General features: G+C 56.4%; 1 protein-coding gene across 2 annotated transcripts in view; it reads left to right on the top strand.

Moving 5' to 3' along the window:
* PITPNM3 (PITPNM family member 3) overlaps nucleotides 1–18425 on the top strand; it is a 73093-nt gene that overhangs the window by 34669 nt on the left and 19999 nt on the right. For both annotated transcript variants that reach the window (XM_041000573.1, XM_041000574.1), the window contains 3 exons: nucleotides 5376–5423; nucleotides 17545–17621; nucleotides 17872–18107. In XM_041000573.1, the coding sequence (XP_040856507.1) occupies nucleotides 5376–5423; nucleotides 17545–17621; nucleotides 17872–18107 (361 nt within the window). The remainder of the gene's footprint in view (nucleotides 1–5375; nucleotides 5424–17544; nucleotides 17622–17871; nucleotides 18108–18425) is intronic.

The following is an 18425-nucleotide window of genomic DNA, read 5'->3' as shown; positions in this document are numbered from 1 at the left end:
TACATGGCTCCTGAAGACTCATTTCGATAAAAATGATCCATGCTATTCTCTAGTGCTGTGGGGGAGGGGGGAAGGGAAAGGCTGGACCTTATGGTCAGTTGGTGATCTTTATGCAATCCCACTGGGGCAGCTCAGGTGGGTAAGCGGCCACTTGCAGTGTTGTCCTCTCACGTTGACCTGGTGGTTGGAGTCCTGGCTGCTCTGTTTCCAATCCAGCTTCCTGCCAATATGCCTGGGAAGTGGTAGATGTTGGCTCAGGTGCTTGAGTCTCTGCCACCCACATGAGACCAGGATGGAGTTCCAGGCTCCTGGCTTTGGCTTGGTCTAACCCCAGCCATCATGACCATTCTGGGGGAGTGACTCAGCAGACAGAAGCTATCCTCCTCTCTCTTTCTCCCGCTTGCTGTCACTTTGCCCTTCAAATGAACAAACAAATCTCCAAAAACAAAATGCTGGCTATGTAGCCCACCATGAGACTTCTGAAGTGACAGTGTCCTCAGACCGCTGCTCAACCCTGTCACTATCCAAGGTAGTTTCTGAAGGTCATGGCTTCTGGGCCACGGCTCCTGCTCATCCATTCCTCTGTATTTCAGCGAAATGGCTATGGCGGGGCAGGGGGCAATGGCACTTGCCGAGCCTCCCTGGGGCTCCCTGCTATTGTCCTGCTCCCTGCTGAATTGCTGCACAGCCCCCTGAATTTGTACAGTTCTCCAAGAAAGCCCCGCTTTTACCTGAGGCTCTTTCCCTCATGCCCAGTGCAGCTAAGTGGCTCCATGCCCACCACACCCTGTCCAGTTCACAGCTGCGCCTCTGGACAAATGAGTCTGTTCCCTTTCTGTGCCCGCGGCTGATACTTGCTTCATGTCTGCAGGAGACAGACACATGGGCAACTCAGAGTGGGGGTTGGGTGGTGATGGTGAGCTGATGGCCCTGATGAGTGGGGGACCCTTGTGCAGAGGCGCAGCAGGGGATGTGGCTCAGGAGCTGAGACATGAGGGGTTAAAGAGGACAGGCCAAGCAGGGAGTGATACATAAAGACATGGGGGCAGGGACAAGAAGACAGGGAGATTCAGGTGCCACGTGCATCTCACCTGTCCTGAGGTTAACATGGGAGGTGGGGGTGACACTGGGCTGGAGATGGAAAAGGATGAGAAGGTGTCCAAGAATGGGTAGGGGTGGGAAAGTTGCAGTCGAAGGCTTTGAATGCCAGGCTGAACATGGCCTTGAATGCCAGGCTGAATGCGGCCTTGGGGAGCCATGGTTGGATTTCAGGCGGGGAACAAAGGACCACTGTTTACTAAGATCATTCAGGAAGCCCGTGTGGAGGACAGTGAAAGGGGCCAGGGAATGAGCAGTGGGGCCAAAGTTGGGCCGTGCTTTTTCAGGGGCCCTGGCAGAGGCAATGACCTTGGATCCTGACCTGATGCGCAAAAGGGTGCTGCATTTGGTACCCGTACCTCTGCACGGGACTGTGGGCAGCTCTCTTCTTCTCAGCCTTGCTTCACGAGCTGCCCATGGAAGTGGACAGCCCCCAGGCCAGACCCGGCTCTTGCTGTCCCCGAGACTGCCCCTGGAGGGTTCCCAATGCTTTCTTTTCTCTAAGGCCTTGTCCAACTATCCATCTGGGGTCCCTCCTTCCCCCATGTCATCATCCCCTCCCTCCCCATGTCACCTCCTCCCATCAGTATCCCAGGCATCTGTCAAAGGTGATGTCTCATCCCTAGCCCTGTATTTTGCTTGCTTGGGCTTGCAGTTTGTCAGGAGGGAATTGGGAGGAGGCGATGCACAGACCACTTAGGAAATCACTAGCATTTTTGCCAGGACTTTCTTGGAGGAGATGCGGCAGCTCAGGCTCCCAGGGCCGTGTGGAACGGGCCTCCATCCCGGGGTGTGGCTACCAGGAATTGCCCCTGCTGACAGCCAACTCTCTTGGTACAGGCCAGACTGTTCACAGGTGCTCCTGGCAGCCTCTGCGCTTGAAGCAAGCTCTAGCTGCCGCAAGACTGTCGGGAGGACCCAGGGGCCCTGCCAAGCTGCGGGCCAAGTGGGGTCTCATTTAGGTGGCAGCTGAGCCAGCTGCACATCTGGTTAATTGCCTCCATCCTGGGAGCCTGCTAATCAGGAAGCCGGGGTTCAGGGCCGACTCCTCGCCCCACTGGCAGCTGCTTTGAAGAAAGATGGAACTGGGCTGGCAGAGCAGCTTTCTGCGGTCCCAGGCAACACAGATACCTCCTCACACAGCAGGCCTGTTCTTGCCCAGGATTGGTGGGCTCAGCAGCGCCTTCCCACCCTGCGCCTGGGACCCCTCTCTAGACATGGGGTGTCTGTCAGAGGGACCAGGTGGGAGAATGCTAGGCTAAAGCACAGAGCACCTGCGCCCAGGTGTGGCCTTCACATCCAAGTCCCCCGCTTCCTGGCAGGTTGGAGGAGTCCCTGAGCCTGGCTTTGACCTCCTCCACTAATGCTAACGTCTGTTCTCCGTTCTCTTGTGGAACACCTGGCTCCGCCCCCACGCCCTGCCCCTTCTTCCTGTGCTCTCGCTCTCTCCCCTCCCACCAGCAGCCCAGCACGCACCTCCTTGCCCACATTCCTCCTAGGCATCCTCGCCTACAGAAATCCTGCCAAGGCTAACAGTCCTGTTTACACTCTGGCAATGACAGGACCAAATGGGATCCGTGTCTCCTCCCCAGTGCGGGTGAGCAGCTACTCCAGGCATGGCGATAGAACACGGAGGGATGACTCAGACCTGGCCCGGCCTTTGGCTCATCCCTTCCTGCGCTCGGAGCCTGGCACAGAGGTGGTGCCCGAAAAAGGCAGGAGGCACTTGCACTGTAGTCGGGGCTTGTGATCAGTGCTTCATGGGTTCCTGGCTTTGGGGTTTATGATTCTTAATGGGCAATAATTTTATGTTCAAGCCTATACATAAAAATATATAAATAAATATATATATAATATATAAAAATGTGTTATATATATATATTTAATTTGTTTATTTGAAAGGCAGAGAGAGAGCTCTCCCATCCTTGGTTCACTTCCTAGATGCTGATGACATCTGGGGCTGGACTAGGTCGAAGCCCAGAGCCAGGAACTCCATCCGAGTCTCCCACATGGGTAACAGAGGCCCAAGCACTTGGGCCATGTCCTGCTGCCCAGGCACATTGGTAGGGATTGGTCAGAAGTGGAGCAGCCGGTTCTTTAACTGGGGCTCAGATATGTGAGGCTGGCACTGCAAATGTTCACTTAACATGCTGCAACATCGGCCTCTTTTCTTGCTGCTTGAACAAGGACCCCTGCATTTCCCTTCTGACCTGGGCACTGTTAGTCATGGGCTGGTTTGGTGTGTAGCGAATAAGTCAGGAGACTTGGGGTGGGGAGAGCTTGTAGGTCCCCCACTTGTCCGGGTCTCAGTCTTTACGTTTGTAATAGGGGTCACATTTCCTGTTCGGGGTCCTTTGGGTAAAGTGAGTCTTCCCCCTTCCTCTCATTACCATCTGTGCCTCTCCCGCTGTTAGCCACGCCTTACACTGTGCACAGGTGTTCTCAGCTCTTAACACCCACACCCTGCTACTCCTTCCACACCCCATGGCTCCCTGCAGCGCGCTTTGCTGGCAGAAGGTGTTTCTTGAATGTGTATCTTCATCCATGCTGTGGCAGAAGCTGCTTCCGCTGGGTGCCAGGGAGTTCCAGGGGCCACAACCAGTGGCCTCTTGCCATGCCAGTCTGTGCCTCTTAGCTGTACATCAGATGCTCGCCCATTCCCTGTTCCCACCTGCACCCTGGGTGCTCTTGCTTTGAGAGACAGCCTGCAGCCACTGCACACTGGTAAGGCCACTCCCCCAGGACACCCAGGCCTCTACTGTGTCACCAATTCTGAAACCTGCAAGCTAGCACACAGTCCTACCATTGGTCCAGACCTGTTGGTTGCGCCTGGCATCATGGTGAAAACCAGGGACAAGGTCTCGGGCCAATTGTTAAAGGGTAAATAAGCAAATAAAGCAACACTAAGAAGTCCTCACTCACTGAATGCTTATTGTGTGCCTGTTTGTGTTCAGCCGACTTTCCACACAGTCATCATTCACTGTTGACGGCGACCTGCTGAGGCTGGTCCCAGCACCAGATGCAGGCATGTGGCGCCGATGTCACAAGGTACCCAGATGCAGGAAGACCTGGCATTCGAACTGGGTGTTTAGGAACAATGCAGTAACTGGAGGGTCCCTCAGGAACTCTAGTCTGGCACTGTCATGTTTGAGTAAGGACCAGAGGGCCCGGCGCTATGGCTCAGTGCAAACTCCTGGATCCCATATGGGTACTGGTTCATGTCCCAGTTGCTCCACTTCTCACCCAGCTCCCTGCTTGTGGCCTGAAAAAGGAGTGGAGGATGGCCCAGATCCTTGGGACCCTGCATCCACATGGGAGACCCAGAAGAAGCTCCTGGCTTCAGATTGGCTCAGACTTCAATCTGGCTTCAATCTGGCCATTACAGCCACTTGGGGAGTGAACTAGCAGATGGAAGCTCTTTCTCTCTGTATTTTCTTCTCTCTGTAAATTTGCCTTTCTGATGAAAATAAAAAAAATTTTTTAATGAAGGATCAGAGAGGGAGAGTATTATGCCTCAGGTCACACAGCAGGTCAGAGGGAGCTTGGTGTGCATTTCCAGCCTCTAGACTCCCACATCACTGTGAGAGCACTTGGGGACCCTGGGCTCAAACAGGTGGGGACACAAGTGCTTCTGGGTGACAGCCCTTGGGTGGGGCTGCAAGAATACAGGCGTGTGGCCGGGAAAGGTGTAGTTCAGCAGACGCTGGAGGCTAGCAGGGGAAAGGGAGGAGTGTCCTGGACTGAGCTCCCTTGGCGGTCACAGGGGACACGCCCGAGGGACTGTCCCAGGGCTGGAGGGGTCCATGCCTTCCAGCCCTTTCTCTCCCTGGGGAGAAGTTGCAGAGTTTGGGGGGAGACTCGGACTTGCTCAGGATGTGCAGCCTCACTGAGATCCCTGGAAGCATCTAGGAGGCGGCAGACACTGTGAGCCAGGACTTCATGCGGTTCAGACTAGAGATGGCGGTGGTGCCGCAGCCTTGTGGCCATGGTGTCAGGCCTGGCCTGGGGAGACAGTGAGTGCTCGGAGAAGGTGCCTGCCGCAGTGGCAGCTGCTTTTCTGAAGTAGGAAGAGAAGTGGGCTGGAAAGGCCGGTGAGAAACAGAGGAGTCAGGTCAGTCTGCACCCAGTGACTGATCACACGGGGCCCTGCTGTGTCTTGCAAAGCGAGGATCGTGGGTTGGGGGCAGCTGGAGAGGAGGGGCAGAACCCTGGGCAGGCATCAGCGTCTGGTGCATGGCTGGGGGTGTGGCCTGCTGATGTCTCTTTTCTTCCTGCAGGAGAGGGAACTGCGCCGTGTACATCCAGCGTCTTGCAAGAGAAACAGCGTAAGTAACCACCCCCCCACACACCTCCCAGGGTCTGATCTCTTCGCTGCTGGGCCGCACTCCCCAGGCCGGGGTCCCTCTCAAGCACTCAGAGCTCCGATGAGGGTAGCATCACCGCCATCTGCCTGCAAGTAGGACCCGAAGGTCTTAGGTCCACTCAGCCTGGGTTGGGCCACTCTCTACCCCAGGAGCCAAGCCCTCCCTACCCCTACAGGCCCCTGAGTCACCCCACACTGGGCAGCTCAGGTGTCACAAAGTACAGGCAAGGGGTGTGAGGTCACAGGCCCCAGCAGGTGGCCCAGCAGAGCAGATGGGACTGTGAAACACCTGGGGAGTGTGCCTCGTTTGTGGACAGAAAAGGAGGATAGGGATGGACAGGCGGGGAGCAAGTCCTGGTCGGTCTGGGTCACCGTTACCTCTGGGCCACACACCTTCCAGGAAGCCCAGATGGTGCGATGATGCCTGAGCCAGTGGTCACTGCTCCAGGCTGCGTCCACTTCCAGTCCTTATCACTACCCTCCATCTACCCACATGTGAGTGAGCCATCCCTGTAAAGCCTGCTGCCGTGGGGCTGATTTCTGAGTCTCCCATGGAACTCTGTGTGTGTGTGTGTGTATGTGTATGTGTGTCCTTGGGTGAGGGTACACTCAGGGCTCCCCTTCCTCCTGCCTTTCTGATCTGTGGTTACGGCTCCCTGGGGTTCCGGTCAGGTGTTCCCGGCTGCCCTGGTTCCAGCTTGAAGCCATTGCTGGCAGCTCTTGTAGCTCTGTCTAATGCTGAGCCCAGATCAGCAGCAACCTGCATCAGCGGTCTTCCCACTGCCGGGGTCCAACCCTGGGCAGGTGCACTGGCCCCCTGACATCCTGCAGTAGCGGTGACATTCAGGCAGTTTAGACAGAGCATTTAGGGGCTGGGAGCGTGTCCTTCAGGGACACCCCGCAAGGCTCAGGTGAGAGGAAGGGCAGGGCTACAGGAGAGGAGCAGCTGTTTACTGGGTTTTGCATGGGGGCAAGCTGGGCTAGAAGGTACCCGTGGAGTTTTAATGTGTGCAGGTGAGTGATGATGCCGAGACTAATGCTATCGAAGAGGAGGGGCTGTGCCCAGTATGCCACACAGGGCCACTGGGACGGTCAGCAGAGCTAGTGAGGGGACAGAAGCCAGAGCGTGAGGACACAGCCTCCCTTGGAGCTGGTAGGGGAGAAGTCAGGCAGTGTGGTTGAGCTTGAACAGTGGCAGAGAGACCTCTGTCCATTCCAGGTGGGGCTCTGTGTGGGCCATGTGCAGGGGGACATCAGCTAAGCCAGGTAAGGAGGTGATGGGAGCAGAGCGAGTGGTTTGCACCAGTAAGTTGTTCATCATCCCAGTCTCTCCCTGTCCAAGGAAGGTTCCAGAATGTTAAAATGTCATAATGTAAAATGCACGATGAGCCTCAGAAGGCAGCCTCAGGTCCTAGGGCTGCAGGAAGAAGTTCTTTTCTTTTTTTTTTTTTTTAAGATTTATTTATTTTATTGGAAAGTCAGATATACAGAGAGGAAGATCTTCCATCCTATAATTCACTCCCCAAGTGGCTGCGACAGCTGGTGCTGTGCCGATCCCAAACCAGGAGCCAGGAACTTCTTTCCGGGTCTCCCACGCAGGTGCAGGGTCCCAAGGCTTTGGGCTGTCCTTGACTGCCTTCCCAGGCCACAAGCAGGGAGTTGGATGGGGAAGCAGAGATGCCAGGATTAGAACTGGCGCCCATCTGGGATCCTGGCACATTGAAGGCGAGGACCTTAACCATTACGCTATCGCACCGGACCCAAGAAGAAAGGAAAGTTCTAGAGAGAGCAGACCACAGGGGACACAGATCTGGCCTCTTGGTGTGGCTGCGGCGCCTTTTCCCGTGGTCTCAGTAGAAGCAAGGAGGTGTTGAGGGTCTTCCCCACCAGGCTGGAAAAATCATGGTTTGTGTAGAAGTCAAATCTCCTTCCCCCACATCATGAATTGTATGGCCAAAGCTGTTGTCATCAAATTCTGCTCCTCAAAGGTACAAACACACACACACACACATACACATTTTTTCCTCCAGTGCAGAATAACAAAAACTTGGAGCTGTCAGGGGAACCTTGGAGGTTGTCTGAGCCAGTGATTGCTCAGTCTAAACCCCCCAGTTTTGAGGTGTGAGGACAGCACCCTAAGAGGCCCTTTTCCCTTTTCCCTGAATGCATTCCATTAAGAGGCCTGCTTTTTTGGCATTAAAATATTCTCCCTTTTATGAAACGATGGTGATAATTGATGCCAATGCATTTGTTTATTTTTAATTCAAAACTGGCAACACAAACTCCAGTGACCTGATTTTGAAACCCGTAACTGCAATGCCTCCCGTTGATAATGCGCCTTTCTGCTTGGAATGTGCATCCCTGGGCTTAGTCGGCCCTGGCGTTTCCTGTGCCAGTGGGAGGCGCCCTGGAGGAGAGGTCCGGAAATGCCGAGATGATGCTGTTGGCCTGGGGTGGACGCTCTGCCCCTGTGGTTGGTGTCTGGGTTAACAACTCTGAGCCTCAGTGTACTGCGCTGTCCACTTGTATGGCTGTGGTGGGGATCATGGACGCAACATGCACCACATGAATTGCCAGGTGCACACCCAGTGTGTAGCTGCAACTGGCAGCAGAGGGACCCTGGCAGCTGGCACCCAATGGTGCCAGTATGAGGGCGAAGTCTCGTCCTCTTGGGCAGCCTGGACACTGTGGTGCCATGGGGGTTCTTGGTACACCTTGTGTGTCATGTCACACAGTCCTCTCCCTGAAACAGCAGAGCTGCTCACAGGGCACAGGGCCATTCCAGTGTGGTGTGTGCGGGGCAGTAAGGCCCTGGGCCGTGCATCCTGCAGTCCATACTGTGACAGGACTGAGCTTGGCCACCTCGTTGCGGGCCTGGAATTGGGACAAGCTGGAGACAGCCTAGGGAAGTGCTGTGGGAAGAGGGGGTTAGCCAGTGGAGAGGAGAGGGAGGACCTTGGGCTGAGAGGTGGGGACCTGCTGGGCAGTCTCCTGCCTGGGGCCCAGCTTTGTATCCATTTGCACCTGGAGGCACTGATCTTCTAGTGGGCTCTGGTTTTCTCTTGCTGCCCCCTTCATCTGATAGCTTGCTTTGCCCAGTCTCTCAGTGTCGCCTCACTGTTAGTATACCTTCCTGCCCACCTGGCGCCGTGCTGGGTGGAGCCTGGGTATTTGGCGCCATCCTCCCCAAATGCCCTCCTTCCATCCACGTGGACAGGGCCCTCCCGGGATCCTTCTAGACTCTCCCTGTCTGCCCCGATCCTGGGCCCAGTCTACCACTTCCAACAGCAACCCTCTGCCTCCTTCCAGCAATGTAGCTATCAGGCCAGGCCCTAAAGATCCCTGTCCTGTCCCTTCCCTGCCCAGGATAGCTGCGTCCTCCTACACACTGGCCTCCCCGCCTCCAGTCTTCCTGTTGGGCATCCAGGACTGCACAGGAGCCGAGTATGACCTTTGCTCGCCCTCCCACCATCCAGCTCCAATATTGCCATCCCACTTGTTGTTTCCCCACCTACTCCTCGCCACCCCCATGTCCTCAACTGCCCTGCCCCCTCTCCTCTTCATTTTGCTGTGCATGCTGACCGTGAGAGGACTTGGAATCCCAGGCTTCTCATGGGCTGACTGCAAAGCCTGGTGCCCCCTCCGGTGACCCTCTTCCACAGCGCACAATGGGAAAGACTTGGTCCTAGAGGCTGTTGGCCTCAGCTCTCACTGATCCACTTGTCACCCAGACAGCAGCAGGTGCTGGATCGAGGCCACCCCAGGACCCAACCCTTGCTGCTGAATTGTCCATCCCCTTAGGAGAGGCTGAGAGTCGAGACAGAGGCTCCTTGCTCTCAGCCTCCATCTGGTTCCTTCCCATGGTCGGAGCGGGGCCCCTCTCCCCTGAAACATGGCAAGGGCACCCCTGCAAGTCGCAGCAGTGCTGCAGGGTACCTAGCACTGCCCAGGCCACACTGTTGGTCCCTTGTGGAGCCATGAAACCGTGTCACAGGGAGAACACCAAGCTGCCCCCAAGTGTGTCTTTCCTTTGGAGGTGCTCAAGCCCTGCCCCTCTCTCAGCCCCACCTGAAGGGCTCAGTCCTAGTTCTGAGGTTTCTCTCTCTCTCTATCTCGTGATTCAGGCACTTGAGCAGGTGCCCTGGGCTCCCTGTAACCCCTGACGAAGCTGCTTTCCTGCCCACCCTCCAACCCTTGGAATCCAGGATGTGCACAGGATGGGAAATGGAAACAAGAGCAGCTTCCTGTCCCCATGCCCACACAGGAAGGGGAGTAGACTGTGCAGCAGGTGGACAAGCCTGGCAGGGTCCTCGGTGTTGGCCCCAGGCCCCATGACTGATACAGAGCCTTGACCCAGGGAACCTGAACTCGTGCTGGCTACCAGGTGGCTTGCACACTGTTGATGGGGCTGGGGGCGTTGCAGGTATCGGGAGGGTCTGCCCTCAGCCATGTCTGCTCATTGCAGTGGGATGATCTGTGGGCAGAGCCCTGACAGTGGCCCAGATTGCGCCCTGAGTCTGCTCCCAGGTTGATCTTTTCTCTTCATCCTGCACCAGCTGAGCCCCGATCTATCTCTGGGCAACTCCGGCCCCGATCCTGGACTGAGCTCGGTCCTTGGCTCAGACAGAGGATGTGGCCAGCTTGGCCTCAGCCCTCCCCCTTGGGAGGATGTGGATTGACCTTACAACCTGCCTCACGGGGGGCGGGGTGATGGGGTTGGGGCCGGCTTGGGGAGCAACAGCTCCTGGTTCCTGCAGGCCCACTGCCCCACTGCCGGTGGTCTCTGGGAAGGATCCTGCACAGCCGTGATGTGCATGGCCCCTTGCCCGTGGCTGGCCTCCCCACTCCTCTGCCTGGATACCGGTGTCTTTTCCTGGCCTGTGTGGGCAGCTTGCTGAGTGCAGCTGCAGACGGGCTATATTTAGCTGGCTTTAATGAGCTCAGGGTGGCAGACGTCCGCCTTGGGAGCACTTCTCTTGCCTGCGCGCGTATCTCCATGCTTGGCAGGGTTCCCTGTGTGTGCGTAAGCGTGTGCCCTTGCATTTTTTGCGTGTGCATCAGCATGTGTGTTGATGCATTGGTGCCCGTTGGCAGGAGATTGGGCGTGTGTCCACGTGTGCATATTGCCATCTATTTGTAGAAAGCATCTGCGCTCTAGCTGAGGACACACCCAGTTTCTGATTTCCTACAGGGATGTAAAATGGGAACAGATTTTCAGCTCTTTCCTGTGTTTGTTTAAAAAACATGTAGTGAGCACCTTTATATGCCAAAACAGACTCCAGGGATAAAATGGAGCAAAAACAAACCCAATCTCAGCTTTGAAGCGTTTTATAGTGGAGGAGGTAATGATAATATTCAAGGGACTACAAAATTTAAAATATGAGGATTTATGCCCAGAGAGGTCCGTGGTTCTTTGAGGGGGTGGGAAATAGGAGAAGAGGGTCTCCCCACTAGAGGAGGGGGATGCTGAAGTTTGGAGAAAGGATCCAGACACAGGCAACTGATGAAACATGCAAGGGCCCTGTGGTGAGAGCGAAGAAGGGACTTTGGAAAGCTGAGTGCGTAAGGGAGGGCTGAGGGGAGAGTTGCGGCGGGAACCCTGGCTGGGGAGCCGAGAGGCAGGTGTGGGCTGCAGGGCTGGGGAGGGCTGAGATGTGGTTTGTGTAGAGCATTGCAGGCTACTGCAGGTTCCAGCGACAACACACAGGCTCACACAAGGCTCACACAGACCACCCGACCGGAACAGAGCTGGATCAAAGGACTGTTTCCAGCCGCTGCTGCCCCAGAAGGGGGACGCATGGAGAGCCGTGGCCTTGAGCAGGGGAGCCATGGCAGCCTGTTGGGAGGACCTTTGTTCTCCCCAGTCGTGCTCTTGGCTCTGTCCACTAGCCCAACCCAGCCAGAAGCCAGGGAGAAACCTTGGGCAACAGGAGAGGAAGGAGTTCTAGACCAGGTTGAGAACAATCCCTGGACTTCTGCAAGGGGGAGTAGCCCTTCCATCGGCTGTTCTGGAAGGTGCAGCTCTGTGGCATTCCCCATGTTGCTGTCTGCCTGGGCTTGGGGGAGACCCCTCTGTGACTGCAGGGGCTTCCCCCACTACTGCTGCTTCCATTCTGCAGCTCTAGGGAGAGGAACCGGCATACATGTGTACCTGTGCGCACAGGAGTGTGCAGACAACCCTGGGGTTCGGGTCCTACCCCGGTGGTCCCTTTCGGCCTGGTCTGCAGCTCCAGGCTGACCAGGCCTTCTGATGGCCCTGGTCATCTCAGAGCCATGAGTGGACCCAATGGAACTGCCACCCTGCCTGTAGCCTGGGCTAAGGGATGTGCGGGAACCTGTCTCCTCTCAGTGATTGTATGGGTGACTTCCTGTCTCCTGCCATCGGTGTGGGCAATCGTGTGGCACACAGGTCCTCTTGCACCCAAAACTTGGAACTGCTGAGCTGAGGGTATCCTGTGTTTCTAATGGCCCTGTTAAATTGCCCCCCTGGGTATTCCCTGTATGTCACCCCTTCCCCAGCCCGTACGCCTTGGTCACAGACTGTCTGCGAGGTCACAGGGAGGTTTCTAAGTGTCCTGCAGGCGAGCAAAGCTGTTCTAAACTCCCCCACCCCTGCTGCTGGAACACACAGATATTTCAAAGGGAATGCTATGAGGTGGGCAGGGGGAGGGAGAAGCAGAGCCAGGGCAGACTCCATGGCGAGGGGGGCCCAGTGGCCCAAGCAAGCCCCTGCCGCTGGCAACAGTATCTCCCCTCCTCTTTTCCTCCCTGCCAGAGGTCACTGAGGGGCAGGGTCGGGGAGGGGGCAGGATCCAGATGTGCAGAGTTGTAAAAGAGTGAGCAAGCCACCCTTTTGTTGCTCCGTCTGACCTGGTTCTAGTCCCCTCTCTTCCACTTAGACTTTGAGACAAGGTAGCGCACTTGTATCAGCTCAGTTCAGGGAAGAGGGCAGGGCACATGCCTGACCCCACAGCATGTGAAGAGTGTCTCAGGCGTGTACAAGGACCACAAGCTCACATGAGTCTCAGGAGGGCTCAGGGATACCACATCACCTGGGTGTGTACCGATTCAAGATGGCGGCACTCCAGATTACAGCCTGATTCTCCTGAGCGGAGTTGCTCCCAGACTTGCATTTCCCCAAGTCGGGGTCCAGTTTCTAGACCCTAACAAGGGTGGGGCCTCGACTAGGCAGGTGTACCCTGGAAAAGGCCCTCAGTCCCCCTTGCAGGTGTGAACACCTGGTCTTAGCCTGGGGAGCACGGTTTATATATGCATCCATGATTGGACACTGGCCCTGAATGTGTTAATGAGTCTGTCCCAGGGACCTCAGTCTACGAGGGTTATGGAATCTGTCCCAAGGACTTCAGCCTGCAGACCCTGCCACTGCCGCTGAAAACCCCGAGAAGTGGCCCCTCATCGTCGTGGCAGCCTGCCTAACCCCTGAGAAGGAGAGTGCCTGCCTCTGGCCAGCCTGGGCCATGCTGCTTGTGTGGGTCCTTCATGACTCCAGAAACCACCCCACTCCTCCTTGTCCTGGCCCTGACTGTCCCCGTCCTGTGATCCAGTTCACAGTGTGCAGTTGCAGCAGCCACAAGGTCCCCACAGTCTTGCTCCTTCATATCTCATGTGGACCCTCAGCCTCTTGAACCATCCTGCCTGGGTCCTGGACGCTGGGGTGCCCTGGACAAGGGCTGGACCACAGCAGCATGGCAGGGGTGTGAATGTCCCCATCTCCTTGTGAGTTGAGCTCTCAGGTTGGGAAGTCACTCAGGCAGGCACACCACTCTGAGCTGTGCTCCACGGGCTTGGTCCCATGACCCAGGTCTTGACATGGGACCTGTCCCTTATTGTATGCTTGGGGCTTTGTCGTGTCACCCCAGGGACTTGGCCGGTGCTGGGTCTGATCGCCTCGGTGCTTTTAGCTCAGTGTTAGTCACGACCGTCATGAGCATCAGAATCGGCCGGGGATGCTGGGATGGTGTTTGAGCCCAAAAAGAGGATCTTAGCTACTTGTCGTGTTTCACATTCATCCTTTTCCTTGCACGAGCCTTGCTTTTCTGAATCCACTCTCTCGTTAGCCTGTCAGTTCCTGGAGGGTAGGGCTGTGAGATGCTTTGTTTTGCCTGTGGGGGCTTGTTTACTAGATCAGAGAGCATGGCTGGTTTAGGAATGTTCTGATCACCAACTTGATGCGTGTCTGTATTGTCTGTTCAGGTCTGTTCACACATAGGCTTTCAACCATAAAAGTCTATGGGCTCATTAGAGGAGGATTAGAAAGCAGAGAACAACAGGAAGTAAAACAAACAAACAAAACCAAAATCATCATCCTATCAGGGAATATCTTTGTCAACATTTTGATGTGTTTCCTTTTCTATGTTTATTTTTTTTTTTTAAAGACTTACTTCTTTTTATTGGAAAGGCAGATTTCCAGAGAGGAGAGAAAGAGAGGAAGGTCTTTTATTCACTGGTTCACTCTGCAAATGGCCCTAATGGCCAGAGCTGAGCTCATCCAAAGGCAAGAGCCAGGAGCTTCTTCCAGGTCTCCCATGCAATTGCAGGGTCCCAGGGCCTTGGGCCATCCTCTCCTCTTTTCCCAGGCCACAAGCAGGGAGCTAGATGGGAAGTGGAACAGATGGGACATGAACTGGTGCCCAGGTGGCATGTTGGTGCTTGCAGGCAGAGATGAGTCATTGAGCCAGCCCCTCCTTTTTTATTTAAAAAATACGTGTTTATTTATTTGAAAGAGTCACACACACACACACACACACACACACACACACACACACACACAGAGGGTGAGATCTTTTATTGGCTGATTCACTCCCCAAATGACCTGGGGTCCTGGGCCCTCACTGTGTTGGGCAGTGGGGCAGGAACTCATGCATAGACCCGTGGGATCTGGACCTGCCTGCCCTGCACAGGAGACAGGGGCAAAGATTGTTTTGTGGCGTGTGGGGTAGGGTGCTCACTGCCCGTCCTAGGCCCCCCGTCTTCCTCACCCGCTTCCTCCTGTGCTTTTCTTTCTCCTGGTCAGGGCTGGGCTGTGGTCTGAGGTGCCCGCTGGCTGTCTGAAGGAGGCTCTTGTGCTGGCAGGTGCAGCTTCCAGATCCCACTTCAGAGTGAGATGGAAAAGCCACATTGGTTTTAGGCAAAAACAAAGCAACCCACAACTCCTCTGTGTGTTTCTGCATGCGCTCGTGCCTCCACAAGCTCACAGAGGATTAGAGACCGCGGCAGATGCAGCTTGAGACAGCGCACGTGGGCTCCCAGGAGGCCCAGCTCTGCTCAGTTGACCCAGGGTGACTCAGGGAAGTGGGGGTGACTGCCGAGGAACTGGCAGGATGGAGGGTGACACTGGTGGGGAGGACACCCCAGCATCCACCCCGCTGGCAAGAAGGCGGGGGACAGTTGGACCCCAGCTGAGCTGGGGACCACTTGTTCTGCTTAGGGCACCAGGCTTGTGGGTGCCGACCTTGGCTTTTGTCTCAAGAGCAGTATGGCGCATGGGTAATCAGAAAGGAAAGAAAAAAATCACGATTTGTGCCTTCCCAAGGCTGTGATTAAACAAAAATAGCCTCCATTCTTTAGCAGGCATAGTGGGGAGCTGGGTGGGCCCTGAGTCCTGATGCTGGGGTTAGAGGGGCGCTGGGAGTATGGACTGTGGGGTGCCGGCCTGCCCCATAGCTGCTCACAAAACCTCTCCACAGCAACAGCCGTGGCTCGCCTGCCTCACCGAATCCCAGGGCAGCAGGGGCTCATCCTGGACAGGGCCACGCCAGTGGGGATAGGGCAAGTGGGAAGAAACTGGCAACATGATATGAGGTCCTGGGGTCACACCTAGTGGCTTCCCATTGGTCCAGGCTATTCTAGAATTCTCAGGGTATCCAGATCCCAGGTCCCCCAGTGCCTTTGTAGGAATCTGCTTCCCAGTGGTGATGTGTCCTTGAGCCTGATTTTCTGCTTCTCCCACCCCTTTCCTCCACCAGGGGTGGGCAGAGGATGGAGGAGGGTGTCTCCTGGCAGTATGCATTCCCACATTGTCATTTCCACTTTTCCAGAAATGCCACACCAGTGAGATGCATACATAATAAGCCTTACCATCAATGGGGGCCTAAAGATAAGCAAAACCACAGCAGGAAGCGTGCTGAGGAAATTACCTTGTCTAGGTAGAGAGATCTGGGAAGGCTTCCTAGAGGCAGTGACCATTAAGCAGGGTTTTGTAGGATGAGGAGGAACTTCCCCAATATGGGAGGAAGAGCTTAGCAGGCATGAACGGTGGTGGTGGGGGTGTTGCTCAGCGTGAACAGAGATGGGGGCAGACTGAAGGAGAGGCAGAGCTGATGCTGGCTGGAGAGGGGGCTGCTCATGGACCAGGACCAGGCAGGGCGACCTGGAACCTGCTTGCTCATCCACAGAGGCCTCTGCCAAGAGCTGAGATGCTCCACCCGTGGGCTAGCAATGCTCATCCTGTTAGCGAAGGCTCCGTAGCAGAGGGAAGCTTGTGTCCCCATGGAGGCAGGAGCTGCCACATCGTCTGGACACCTCCCTTTGCGCCTCAGCTTGGCCTCCAGAGCAAGGCGTGCACCCCCATGGACATCGACTTCGGGCAGATGTAGGTCTGGGATGCCAATGAGGGTTCAGGATCAGCTGCCTTCCGCGGGGGGCACGGATGCCCAGGAGATGGCACGGCCCCCTCATGTCTTCCCGGCAACTTTATTTATAGCCTCACTATGGTAATTTGTGGCAATCACAGCATTTAATCCTGTAATCACATCGCAAGCAGGCAGCCAGCCCAGCCAGGCCGGGAGCCTGCCAGGGCGTGGGCAAGGATCTCAAGATCTGGCAGGCAAATATGGAGGCGGGGGGTGTCCCCAAGGGACTCGGGTCCCTTCTCGTCAGCCCTTCCCCCGCCCCAATGCACCCTGATAATACAGTAGATAATGACAACCTCAGCAGCTGACATAGGACGCTTCATGTGCTGGCCGTCCTGTTCTAGGCTCTTAGGCAGGCTGGACCCATCTATCCTTACCTCTGTACTAGGAGGTATTAACTATCATTATCCCATATCCCAGACCAGGAAACCGAAGCAAAGGCAATAAGAGCCAAGGTTTAAGCTCAGACTCTAAAATCCATGGTTTCAACCACAGGCCCCAATCGAGTGGTTCCTTTTCTTGATAGCCCTCCCCTCTGCACGTCACATGGGAGACCATCACGGGCGCGTGCATGCGTGGGAACTGTGGGTGCGGCCCCACTGGCAGCTGGGGTTGCCACCGCCTTTGAGTACTGATCATCTCAGAGATGCCCTTCCCCTGCTGAGCACAGCCTGTCCCGCTGAGTGCCGAGCCAAGGTGCCCACACCCATTGGCCACCAGTGACCCTCAGGGCCTGTGGGAGTGTCCAGCAGCCCAGGTGGGACTCCCAGGGGGAGCAGTGGGTAAAGTGGGCAGGGGACACGGCAGTGTGGATCAGGCTGCTGGGGGAGGAGGGAGAGGAGGTGGGAGTGGCTTGAGGGGAGGGCAGGCTCCTAGGGTGGGCACCAGGGGAACTGAATGCCTCAGGCCCCCAGGGGACTAAAGGGAGGTGAGCGAATCTGGCTGTATTCCAGGAAACCTTCACCGCAGTTGGCGGGTGGCTAGTGGTTCACACTGACCCCACGCAGTGTTGGAGAAGCAAAAATTCAGGGAGGGCTTCCTGGAAGGGGTGTGTCTGGCCTGGAGCCACAGGCAGGAGTGAGGACAGCGTTTCTGGCAATGGCCTGGTCTCCCGTGTGGGAGCTTGGGCCATCCTCCATCTGCTTTCCCAGGCACATTAGCAGGGAGCTGGATCGGAAGTGGAGTAGCTGGGTCTCAGAGTGGGTCTCTGATAGGAGATGCTGGCGCCACAGTGGGGCTGTGCCAACAGCGCTGGCCATTTTTTGCTTAGTCCTTGCCACAGGGTCAGCCTGCTTGACCCCCTTTGCTGGGACAGGGAGAGGATTGCAAGCCGTGTGGGTCTCAGAAATGGGGGACAAGACTAGTGAGCTGGAAGCTGGGCCCAGGTATGTCCAGTTGCCTTAGAGATGGGTTCCCCCTGTGCCCTCGCAGGAGAGCTGTACCGAGTTTCTCTGAGAAGACAGAAGTTCCCAGCCCAGGGAAGCATCGAGATCCATGAAGACAGTGAGGTGAGTCAGGGTGGCAGGGGCACCTGGGGTCCCATCTTGCGGTCAGGAGCAGGTCCCTGGCCTGAAGACTGCCCTGAGCTCTCCATCCCACCCCCCGCAACCTGGGGAGCCCACGTGCCCCACCCCCAATCTGAGGTTCCACACCCTGGGGGCTGCAGTGGGAGGTGGGCGGGCCTGGCACAGCACCTGCTTCTGTGGCCACAGTCCCACTACCCTGTCACCCCACTTCTTTCTCTCTCTGTCCCCACAGGATGGCTGCCCACAGCGCACCTCCAAGACGCACGTGCTCCTGCTGGTGCTGCATGGGGGAAACATCCTGGACACGGGCTCAGGGGACCCCTCATGTAAGGCGGCTGACATCCACACCTTTAGCTCTGTGCTGGAGAAGGTCACACGCGCCCACTTCCCCGCCGCCCTGGGCCACATCCTCATCAAGCTGGTGCCCTGCCCGGCCATCTGCTCCGAAGCCTTCTCACTCGTCTCCAAGTGAGTTCCTTCCAGCTAGTGGGGGCACCTGGGTGTTGTGGCGGGGGGGCAGGTGGGCCCCTGCCAAGGCCTCTCTGGGCTGTGAGAGCCACCAGATCTCAACAGACTGTGAGTGTCCCTGCTGGGAAGTCATCAGCCAGGTTTCTGCTACCAGGTCCCATCCTTAGTAGCTTGGATCCCACTTCCTGTGCTCAGGGAGCCCTGTTCTGTTGGCCCAGCTCGGGAAATGGAGGCATGGAGAGGTTCAGCAATTTCCCCCAGGGCTGCCCAGCGAGTGGAGCCAGGAAGGAAGCCCTGCCTCTTCCTGAGTCCTGGAGG

This window comes from Ochotona curzoniae, unplaced genomic scaffold (genome assembly GCF_017591425.1).
Source record: "Ochotona curzoniae isolate NIBS_2020 unplaced genomic scaffold, NIBS_Ocur_1.0 scaffold_2453, whole genome shotgun sequence".
Classification (NCBI taxonomy): Eukaryota; Metazoa; Chordata; class Mammalia; order Lagomorpha; family Ochotonidae; genus Ochotona; species Ochotona curzoniae.
The sequence above is the reverse complement of the archived record's forward strand: the minus strand, read 5'-3'. Positions and strand labels throughout refer to the sequence as shown.